We start from the raw sequence: 12114 nt of genomic DNA, 5'->3' as shown, positions 1-12114 counted from the left end.
GGGGCGGAATTTCGACGTAGCCCAGATGATGGCAAGGCACTCCTTCTTAGTTGTCGAATAGTTAGCATCGGCTTTGGAAAGGAAACAGCTAGCGTATGCGATGACTTTCTCGAACTTGTCACGTTTTTAAACGAGGACGGCGCCTAGCCCCACGCTGCTTGCGTCGGTATGAACTTCAGTATCTGCGTTTTCATCAAAATGCGCAAGGATCGATGGAGACTGTAAAGGACGCTGAAGTTCCTTGAAGGCTTCTGCTTGTGGCGCTTCCCATTTAAACGGCACGTCTGCCTTCGTCAATTGGGACAGCGGCTCGGCGATGTGCGAAAAGTTTTCACAAATCGTCGGTAATATGCGCACAGTCCGAGAAATCTGGGCATTGCTTTCTTATCGGCCGGCGGTGGAAACTGTTCAATATCAGCTGTTTTCTGCGGGTGTGGGCGTACTCCCTTCTTGCTAACGATGTGGCCTAGAAACAGCAGCTCTTCGTAGGCAAAGTGGCATTTCTGTGCTTTAAGGTTGGGCCAGACGACTTGACTGCGTCCAATACTGTTCGAAGTTTTTTGAGGTGCTCTTCAAAGTTCGAGGCGAAGACAACGACGTCATCTAAACATACCAGACAAATTTGCACCTTCAGGCCTGCCAGCACTGTATCCATTAATCGCTGAAACGTCACTGGTGCGGAACAGAGACCTTGAACTCAAACAGCCCATCCGGAGTGATGAATGCTGTCTTCTCGCGATCTCTTTCGTCGGCCTCAATTTGCCAGTAGCCGCTCTTGAGTACATCGATGAGAAATATTTGACGTTGCAGAGGCGGTCCAGTGTGTCGACGATGCGGGCGAGGGGGTAGACGTCCTTCTTTGTTATGTTGTTCAAGCGGCGGTAATCCACGCAAAATCGAAGTGCGCCGTCTTTCTTTCTTACTAGAACAACCGGTGCCGCCCATGGGCTGTTTGAAGGCTGGATGATGTCGTCGCGAAGCATTTCTTCGACTTAGTCCCGGATGGCTTGTCGTTCTCGCGGTGACACACGGTAGGGGCTTTGACGGAGAGGTCGAACGTGTTGGTCTATTATAATGCGATGCTTGGCAATTGGCGTCTGTCGCACCTTCGGCGAAGTCGAAAAACACTCACTGTAGCTTTGAAGCAGATTGCGGATTTGGTCTTGTCTGTTCCGGTGCAGGGCTGGGTTGATGCTGAAAGTGGGCAAGTTCTCTTGGTCAGGCGAATCTTCTGCGGAGGGGTAGGAGAGGGCGAAGCAGTCTCGTACATCGGATATTTCGTCGAAGAGTGCAATCGTCGTTCCTCTGTTAATGTGTCGGTATTCTTCGCAGAAGTTAGTCCGCAGTACTTCGGCCTGGCCATTGCGCAAATGTGCGATGCCTCTTGCGATGCTGACTCCTCTGTCTACGAGCGACTGCATGTTGCCCTCGATGATGGCTTTAGCGTTATTGGCTTTTCTGGGTGGCGTCGTTGTATTGAAGGCAGTTTGCGTCGTGGTCGGGGTTGTCATTTTTTCCGGCGTCGGTGCAGCGAGGGTAGGTTCTTCATGCGGCGTCACGGGTGCAGCGTCTTCATGGGGCGTGGTCGGTGGAGGATCTTCGGCGTTTCGCTCGTGAGCAACCTCACCTCCAGAAGTTGCTGCCTTTACTTTTCCCTACGGGGGCTGGGAGACCTTCCTAGTACCGCGTCTTCGTAGCTGCAGCGTGGCGACGCAAAGCGCGAGGTTGATGGCGTTGGTGAGCGCGAAAAGCGGTTCAGCGTGTACTCCTCTCGACGCCGGTACTCGTCGATTTCCTGCGGACGTTGTCCGAAGCGTGGTCGTGGGGCGTTAACGTCAAATCCTCGAAGACCGATACGTCGGTACGGGCAGTGACGAAGAATATGGCCGGCCTCACCGCAATGGAAGCACAACGGCCGGTTGTCGGAAGTCCTCCAGGCATCGCATTTCCTGGGGCTTGAGCGTCGGTCATAGGCTGGGTGGGCGGGGGCTGGGAGGCGGCTTTGTGGAACAATTGGCTCATTTCGGGGAGGACGGGGGGGTTGTCGCGGGGGCTGAGCAGTCCTTACTGCAGCGGCGTAGGTCATGGCCTGGAGTTCTGTGGCCGTCGGGGTGCCAACTGCCTGTTGCACTTCTTCCCGTACCACATTCATCAGAGTGGCTACTTGTAGCTGTGGGTAGGATGGCAGTAATCGGCGTAGCTCCTCTCGGACGATTTCGCGGATAACTTCCCGCAAGCTGTCGCTGGTGGTGGCCGGCGCGTACGAACGGAGTGCACAGACAGAGGAAGGGCGATTGTACTGCCGAGTTCGGACGTCGAGGGTCTTCTCAATCGTGCAGGCTTCTTGCATGAATTCCTCGACAGTTTTTGGCGGCTGGCGGACGAGGCTTGCAAAGAGTTGCTCTTTTACGCCGCGCATTAAAAACAACTTTCTTTTCCTCGGTCATCTCGGGATCGGCGCGGCGAAATAGGCGCTTCGTCTCATCGACGTAACCACGGACGGGCTCATTCGGAGGCTGGATCCTGGACTCGAGGAGTCGTTCCTCTCTTTCTTTCCTCAAGACACCGGTGAATACCTTCAATAGTTCTCTCTTGAATAGCTCCCATGTCGTAAGGGACGACTCGTAGTTTTCGTACCATGTGCGTGCGGAGCCATCCAAAGAGAAAAACACGTGTCCAATCTTTGCCGCATCATCCCACTTGTTGAATGACGCCACGTGCTCAAATTGGTCCAACCATTCTTCAGGGGCTTCGCCTAGGGATCCACTGAAAGTTGGCGGCATACGCGGCTGCTGCAGTATGATCGGTGTCGACATCTTCGGCGAGGTTGCGCTGCTCGTAGTAGCGTGTTTTCGCTGTCCGGTGCGGTCCGGCAGTTTCCCGATCTCAGGCTTCTCTCCCTGGAGATGTCGGCTGGCTCGCTGAGCTGCTGGTTCGTCCTCGGGTGCGAAGCGCTTAGTGCTGTATTCACGACTTGAAGGGGGCGTCCGCAACATGGAAGGCTACCCAGCACCTGAACCAGATGTCACGTAGTGGTGACGGCAGTCGAAGCAGCGATGAAGACGGACGAAAGGGTTTTTTAAAAGAAAACTTTATTGGGCTGACTTGCACCCAAAATGAACTGAATCACTCGGCAGCGGCGAAGCGACAAGCGTGCTCGGCCGTCGTTGAACAGAATGCGCGCCGCTGTCGCCCGTGCTCAATTTAAAGCTGATAGCGAACTTTCGAGATAAAGCGCGCCAAGTTACTAGACCATTCCGGAACAACATAGAATCAGCTCTGCCTGGCTGCGATCAATCCAGATAAATCTAGTCGCGTCTTGCGTCGCAAACAAAGCGATAAGGTGGTATGGCAGCAGATTTGAAAAACGAACAATGCAAATATACGCGGCAATATGAAGGGCGACCATGTCATGGCCCCTTTAATACATAACGCAGATCAAATGGACACGCGAGAAATGCTTACAGATAGCGAATGATTGAGAATACCTTGGAATGCGTGAAGATAATAACGTTGAATAATAAATAAGCAATTAAGACAATATATAAATGAGCAATAAGCAACACTATATTTGAAGTAATAGATGCATAATAACCACAACCATATGCCCAAAACTGCATACAGTTCAAAGGACATAACATTTAGGGGTAATTTAGGGTTCATGAGCCATCTTGGTTTTAGCATTATATCTCAACAACTGTTATTTATATTAGCGTGAAATTCGGCGCGCTCAATAGGTATAGCGTTGGCCTTAATTGCTGTAATTTTTTCACTGCTGCCCTTATTTTTTATGTGTAGTTGATAAGCAAATTTTAAGTTATGATGGAAAGCTTTTCTCAGAAAGAAAAAACAGCGTGGCCGTGAATTTTTGCACAATAATTCCATACATTAGTGGGTTTAACTGGAAGTTTTAAAAATGCTTTCCCGCATTCACGTCACAAGAAAAAAATAATGCTGTCACATGTCAGGTACCGTGGAGGTTCTTTCTAATAATCTTCTTTTTTTAATATAACTAAGTGACGTTTTTTCAGAAATTTAGGTTCAGATTACTTGCAAGGAACGTAGGTATAATCTGGGAAAATTTGAGCGTAATCGGCTGTATAGTGTTCCAGAAAAGGTACATCAAGTTCCGAAAAATGTGAAAAAAGTGATTTCCAGAAAAACTCATTTTCATGTTTGCACCTGCACTACAACAGTTCAAAATGCTCCAGCCAGGAGTGTACACACACTTTCTAGCTTTTTTGGCGTCTTCCCCAAAGCGTTTCTTCATGTTTCTCTTTTTTCTGCGATGCTCCTTGCTTTCCCATGAGCTTCCGAACCCAGCTTTTTCAACACGCTCCTTGTCAAGCCGGTTCAGACCGACTGTACAGAACACACTTGGCGTGATGCCAAGTGTTTTCAAAACAACGATTTGTGCTTAATTGCCGTCATTGTAGTACGCCACAGCATCGCAAGTGGCAAGTTTCAATGTGTCAGTGCCAACAAATGTTGTTTTCGGACAGCGGCACCAAATCAGCTGATATATTGACTCGTTGGTGTTTTGTGTCCTGCCGTGGAGACACTTGCTCAGGAGGCCTGGTGATGATAAAGCCTGGAACACTGGCTTGACTGCTTCTAGAACAGCAGTTGGCAGGGTGCTTTTATGGCAATATGACTCAGTATTACCTTCAGTGAGGGCATGGTTGTACCGACACCATGATGACGCTCCTTTGGAGCACAGTCCATGGTTGGGCTCTTCGTAAGTGAATAACTTATAAACATAGATTTCCCGCACGGCCTTTCGCATGCTTTCTAAGCTATCAGTGTTCTCAGGAATCGCCTTGTGGCAGTAAAATTGTAGGGAGTCAATATCCTTCTCTGTGAGACGGCCTCTCACAGATAGTAGAAGTCCATCACACAGCATCTTAACTTTCAAACTGGTCTTCAGGTTTCTAAGCCTGGTTCCCATACGCTTTTGCACATGGCCTACACACTCGTGCTTTTCAATGTCTTTGCAATATGGATTTGCTTCTTTCACAGCAAAGTATGTCTTGCTGTCCCCGTCACCAATATATTTGGTGTACATCACTCCTTGTTTTTCAACAGACCGCGAAAAAATCTTCACAACAATCGCAGCTTTCGTACCTCCAGACGGTCCAATGTGTGTTGCGTTGCGCTCGCCTTGGCTGCTGTCAGTGTGGAGATTTCGCGAACACAGATAGCAGAACTTTGTCTCCACTTCGAAATCCAGCACTTTGCCTGTGTCAGCTGAAATGAGTGTGACGACACCGAGTAGGGATGAATACCCTCTCTTCATCCAGGTTCCATCCACAGTAGCAGCGATTTCTTGTGGTTGGGAACTGCCATGCATGTCAGCCTTCACGTCGTCAACGGCACGGGTGAGGCTTCGTGAAGAAACTGTCGCTGTGGCATGAAGTAGGCGCGCAGTGTACGACGCAAATTTCGTAGGCGGCGGAGGCATGTTCATAACAGCGAATATCACACCAGCCAGCAGTCCCTTTCCACATGTCCGTAGCGCAAAAACAAACCGTTCATTTACCTCAAACAAGCCTCTTTGTCTTGAATGATCTCGTCGCACGGCTTTCATCGCAACCGACATTCATTGCGCACGCCAGTCCACTCCTCTCACCAATTTGTTCGTTTAGCAGAAGATCACCTTTCCCGCATTTCTTGCATAATGCCGACCCCCGTAGGAAGCCTCGAAGGATCTCAATGTCAACGAAACGAAATCCTGAAGCGGTAGCCTCTTCCACACTTAATGTGTCACATGGCGCACTCACCCCTATTTTTGAAAAACTAGCACTTCGAGGCGCTGGCTCCTCGTTCGTTTCTTTCCTTGTAGATCGTTTGTCGCGAAACTTCCTCTTCCTCGCCCACTTCTCAGCCGTTCTTATCTTAATGAGTCAATATTCCCGGGAATACAACGTCAAATAACGCGCGCGGAAGGTACCCACAACAAAAAAAAAACATTCATTAGGCTTCGATTCACTATAAAAGCATCCCTAGTGTACAAATTTGCAATGGCAACTTATAAAAAAGATAAGAAGTCAATATACTTAACGCATCTAACGATATTTGTTATAAAAATTATGTAAACACTGAAAAAATGACGGAAAACAACATGTAAACAAATCCTCGCATCTGTCATTTTTAAATACCAGAATAGCCCCGCCGCGGTGGCTCAGTGGTTAGGGCGCTCGACTACTGATCCTGAGTTCCCGGGTTCGAACCCGACCGCGGCGGCTGCGTTTTTATGGAGGAAAAACGCTAAGGCGCCCGTGTGCTGTGCGATGTCAGTGCACATTAAAGATCCCCAGGTGGTAGAAATTATTCCGGAGCCCTCCACTACGGCACCTATTCTTCCTTTCTTTCACTCCCTCCTTTATCCCTTCACTTACGGCGCAGTTCAGGTGTCCAAAGATATATGAGACAGATACTGCGCCATTTCCTTTCCCCAAAAACCAATTATTATCATTATTAAATACCAGAAGGCGCGGTATTTGGCGCCATTTTGAATGGCTTAGAGCGCTAATACGCGCTCGCCGCTGCACTGTTTTGCTCCCCACAGTGTGTATTATTTGTTATTGAAGAAATCAAAAAATCAGTTTTTTTGGTGGGTTTACTCTATTATACCCCCTTAATGTGATAATCCCAGATCCGCAGGTAAAGCGAAAGATTGATTGAGACATTGAAGAAAAAAGAAATGGAGCTGAATACTTGAAGACTGGACAGAGACAGTGAGCCAAACATGAATTGTACAGTTCGTACAGAAGAGTATAGACCACGCTTCAGCAGCCAAAATAATATGACGCGTTTGGAAGTGAAAATTAATGGATTTTTACATTTATGGAAGGAAATGCGGTTCCTGCGCTTGTGCCTGAATAAAGGCAGCAGCCTTTTTATTTGTTTCGATAAGCCAGGTAAGAGTTAATTAGAAGCTGCGGCCTGATATCAAGATATTAATAAAGGAGCGCCCTAGCACAATGTGTAACCGAATAGTTTGATGCTTCAATAAGCGGTGCGGCCTAGTCTGCAGCTTTTTTAAATCCTAATAATGTGTATACTTTGTAAGCTAATTGGGCAATGTTTCATATATTCGCCTAGGGAAAATCGCGTGATAGCAGTAGCTAGCTCAAGACGCATAATTTCTAAATGGTGTGATAAATGCGCATGACTATTAGTCTCCGGAAAATTGTCAATATGTGTTTTACTACGGAAAGGCCACTTGTAATTTTCTTTATCGCATTAACTAAGAGGATTTCTTGTCCGTCATCGAATATATATATCTCGGTGTGTAGTTAACAAGTGATCTGTGTTGGCGTAGGCACATTAATTACGCAACCGCCAGAACAGGTCGAATTTTGAGTTTCTTACGCACGAATACCAAGCGTTTTCCTTTATAAACTAGACAACTGCTATACACAATGATTGTAAGGCATATAATGTCCTTCCGCACAGGCAGTACCCCCCTCATCAATCCCACTCATTCTTCCGGGGAGGCTGCTTTGCGGACCGTTCAGCCCGCCGGCCAAAAATGGCAGCTGGATCGGGCTTTATGTGAAGCACAAGCCCGTGGACTCCTGGACCAGTTGGGAACCACACTGAAAGATTTTTTTCGTCATATAAAGGTTGTTTCTCAACCGCAATGGTGGCCAAGTGGTTGAGCACCCGCCTCGCATGCGGGAGGTGCGGGGTCCGATCCCCAGTGCCGCTGGCACGCACCGGTGATAAAATAGGTACAAGATTTACCCTGTCCTGTCGTTCAGCTTATTTAGAGTGAAATGCTTGGGAAATGGGTCTTAGACCCCGCCTTGAGATGTCGAAAACTTTTTATGTGTTAGGCGCTCATTGGGCATAGATGCCTTTGCGCCATAAAAGTCCGTCATGATCACAAGTTGTTTCCATCCACCGAAGACAGCCCGTAACAAAAAGCAGTCTTTTTTCACTCATCTGGTCTGCGTTTGTTTTTCTTCAAGTTGATTGAGACAAAGCACGCATAAAACCGCTGCTAATTTCTTCCCCATTCCGGACATCGGACCGCTGCAAATTCCTGCACATTTCCGCTCTCCAGGCCTCAAGCTGTCCTTTAGAACAAGCTTTTAAAGCCGGGTTATGATGCGAAAGTTCTCCCTGAATTCATCTCTCGGTTCCTGTGTAATGAATACAAAATTGCCGGTGGCCCGGAGTTGTTGAAGCTGCGCATATTTTTTAATATATCGGCTTAATTTTTGTATTTCGCGAGTAAGAAAAAAATGCATGTGGATTAGCTCAGAGAATCCAGGATATAAAAAGCGAAAGATGTCGGCGTTCATTTTGTTCATTGGTGCTGGCGGCTGCGTTTTTATGGAGGAAAAACGCTAAGGCGCCCGTGTGCTGTGCGATGTCCGTGCACGTTAAAGATCCCCAGGTGGTCGAAATTATTCCGGAGACCTCCACTACGGCACGTCTTTTTCCTTTCTTCTTTCACTCTCTCCTTTATCCCTTCCCTTACGGCGCGGTTCAGGTGTCCAACGATATATGAGACAGATACTGCGCCATTTCCTTTCCCCAAAAACCAATTATTATTATTTGCTGGTGTTGACAACGTTCTGAACGCCGATCATTTTTAGGAAAGGAAGAGCGTATAACTGGTTCCCTGGGGCCGTGGACGCCTGAATCGTGCTTTGAGGCACATGGCCGTGTTGAGAGAGAGGTGTCAGCTGCCTGCACTTGCGCTGACAACGTTGGGCAGTTAAAGATCCCCAGGTGGTCGAAATTATTAATAATAATAATTGGTTTTTGGTGGAAAGGAAATGGCGCAGTATCTGTCTCATATATCGTTGGACACCTGAACCGCGCCGTAAGGGAAGGGATAAAGGAGGGAGTGAAAGAAGAGAGGAACAAATAGGTCCGTAGTGGAGGGCTCCGGAATAATTTCGACCACCTGGGGATCTTTAACGTGCACTGACATCGCACAGCACACGGGCGCCTTGGCGTTTTTCCTCCATAAAAACGAAGCCGCCGCGGTCGGGTTCGAACCCGGGAACTCCGGATCAGTAGTCGAGCGCCCTAACCACTGAGCCACCGCGGCGGGGGTCGAAATTATTCCGAAGGCTTCAACTACGGCACCTCTTCCTTCCTTTCTTGTTTCACTCCCTCCTTTATTCCTTCCCATACGGCGCTGTTCAGAAGTCCGCCGATATGTGAGGCAGATACTGCGCCATTTCCTTTCCCTAAAATCCAATTTTGCAGACGCGCCACCACAAAAAAAAGACCGCAGCGTTCATTGGGTGACCGACCTCTTGCGATCAACCTAATAATAGTAACTGGTTTTTGGGTAAAGGAAATGGCGCAGTATCTGTCTGGTATACCGGCGAACACCTGATCGGCGCCGTAATAGAAGGAATAAAGGAGGGAGTGAAACAAAAAAGGAAGAAAGAGGTCCCGTAGGGGAAAGCTCCTGAATAATTTCGACCACCTGGGAATCTTTAACGTGCACAGACACAACACCGCACACGGGGGCCTAAGCGTTTTGCCTCGGGGTCATCCTTCTTTTAGCTTTCTATCCTCCGCATTCCTTCCCCTTTCAGCTGAGGACTGATGGCACATTTCTAAAAAAAAACAACCTTAACTCCCACCTGCCAGGATGGCAAGGTTGGCGCGCTACCTATCCAGTGAGGAGATCGCAATCATAGCAGCTTTTCAAGGCGGAACCTGTCACGCTAAGACGTCATAAATGGCGTGATTGCTATAACCAATATACTTTCAGCAATTACTGAGTAATGGGTTATTGGTAATTAGGGACTACAAACTAATTAGGTATTAATTTTTATTCATACAAAAGAACATCAGTGAAAAATTTAAAAGTAGAATAAAAATTAAAAATAAAAATAAAAATCAATGAAAAATACAAATAAAATTAAAATGAGAGAATCACAGAAATAAAAATAAAAAGCCGGAAAGAATAAAAATCTACACAAAGTAAGAAAATCCAAAATATGTAAAACTAAGAAAAAAATACTCAGAATAAAACAAAAAGAAAAGAGAAGAGAAATAAAAAACAACAACAAATTATAACAAAAGCAATGCGCTCCGTGGAAAATAACCCGTGTTCTAGAAAGTTCCACGCTTTCGCATTCCTGCAGGTAAGCAGACTTAAGTGCTCTCAGAATTTTTTCTGCAGGACACCAACGCCAACTCGCCCAGTTGGCTCAGTGGTTAGAGCGCTCTGCTACTGATCCGGTGCATCCGGGATCAAACCAGACCGCAGCGGCAGCGTTTTGATTGAGGCGAAATAAAAACGCTCCCGTGTGTTGTGCGATATCAGCACACGTTAAAGATCCCCAGGTGGCTGAAATTATTCCGGAGACCTCCACTACGGCACCTCTTTCTTCCTTTTTCTCTCAGACCCTCCTTGATCCCTTCTCTTTCGGCCCAGTTTATTTATTATTTATTTAGGATACACCCTGCAGCAGCGAAGCATTTTAGCAGGAGAGTGAATACAGCATAAAGTGAAGAGTACATGAATATAATAACCCCAAAAGAGAGGGATGACAAATGAGCAATGCATTAAGATCAGAAGAACAGAAAAAAGACAAAAAAAAACAAACAAAAAATCATGCATGCATGCGCTTTAGTACAAAGCGTACAGTCAATAGCTTAGAACTACAGTGCAATTTTGAGAGACTGTTTTCGAGACACTTCCACCGTGGTCCTATTGCCAGCTCACTGACAATCGCCCCACTGTTTCCCCGTCGGTATCAGCAGCGTATCTGCCTGAAGGGTGCATATTATACACGGATGCATCTCATTCTGCAGAGAGGGGATTTACTGCTGTGTATAGTCCATCTCATCCGCATTTCAACTCTCGCGCGACGTATACTGCGGATACATGCACTCCCTTGGCATTAGAACTTCAAGCAATTTACAATGTCATTGCTTCCCTTCCGCTCGTTCCAACATTCAATACAGTTCACATTTACACCGACTCCCGCGCCGCCCTTAAACAGCTTAAGGCTGTTCGACGAACGTTCCAGATTTCACAGTCTATTCATGTGCTCTGCGCAAAGTATCCATGTCCTGTGCGCATACACTGGATTCGCGGCCATGCCCAGGATCCACATAACATTCAAGCGGATGCTATGACTCATTTTCATACATTAGACGATCCGCCACCTTCCCCTCTTCCCCCAGATCCGTTCCTGTCCCACGTTTCCGATTCCGAAGTTCTGCGCCAGCGAACATGCGCTCTAATTCCTCCGTGTTCGCACCCTCTCCCCCGTAGTCTTACTCGGCAGGAGGAGGTATCCGTGCGCCGGATTCGGGCAGGGGCGGCTCTGACACCATCTGTCCGTCATCGGTGGCGTGACAAAGATCTGCGACTACCTGACAGGTGCCCTCACTGTAGCGCTGCACCGGACATATGTGATGTGCGGCACTTGCTGTGGACGTGCCCAGCGACGGCTGCTATCAGAAAACGGCTCCTCAGGGAGGTGGGCCTGCGGTGGAACCGCGAAAGTGACTTCGTGAAGTGGACAATGGACAACCGTTTCATTAACAACCTCTGCGACTACCTCAGCGCAACGGTTCTTCACTCCTTCTTTTAACTTTCAATCCCGTGCATTCCTTCCCCCCCTTTCCTTTTTCAACTTATGCCTCATGGCACACTTCTCGAATAAAAAAAAAGTACAGTGCAATTACAAATCATTGATTAGACTTAAAAATACATCTCGGGGAGCACCCACGATGTCAACCGGCAACTTATTCCATTCAGAAATACTACAGGGAAAAAAGGAATACTTCATGTCGTTTGTTTTGGAAGTAATTTCGCGTATTTTGAAACTGTGGTCTCTTCTGTTTGAAACATAATGGGGTGGTTTGAGGTATTTGAGCTTGTCAATGCCTGTAGAGTCAGTGGATATTGCATGTAGTAGTTTCAGGCGGTGTTTTGGCGTCTTATGTGTAGCGGTTCTAGTGCGACTTGTTTCTTCATTTCTGTAACGCTTAAGTGTCCGGAGTACTGCCTTGATATGGTTTTGTATGGCTTCTATTTTATCAATCAGGTACCGCTGGTGGGGATCCCATAATGCGGACGCATATTCTAATAGCGGTCTTACCAGCGACTTATATGCTGTA

General features: G+C 47.4%; 1 protein-coding gene and 1 pseudogene across 1 annotated transcript in view; both read right to left on the bottom strand.

Annotated features, from left to right (window-relative positions):
• LOC144122782 (uncharacterized) overlaps positions 1-1363 on the bottom strand; it is a 32069-nt gene extending 30706 nt beyond the window's left edge. Inside the window, exon 1 of the mRNA XM_077655816.1 lies at positions 1350-1363. Within this exon, the coding sequence (XP_077511942.1) occupies positions 1350-1363 (14 nt within the window). The remainder of the gene's footprint in view (positions 1-1349) is intronic.
• Positions 1364-4027: 2664 nt separating this feature from the next.
• Positions 4028-5828, bottom strand: LOC144122766 (uncharacterized; annotated as a pseudogene).
• Between the last annotated feature and the right edge of the window lie 6286 nt (positions 5829-12114).

The sequence above is a fragment of the Amblyomma americanum genome, chromosome 1, assembly GCF_052857255.1.
Source record: "Amblyomma americanum isolate KBUSLIRL-KWMA chromosome 1, ASM5285725v1, whole genome shotgun sequence".
Lineage (NCBI taxonomy): Eukaryota > Metazoa > Arthropoda > Arachnida > Ixodida > Ixodidae > Amblyomma > Amblyomma americanum.
This window is presented reverse-complemented; position numbering and strand designations above follow the sequence as displayed.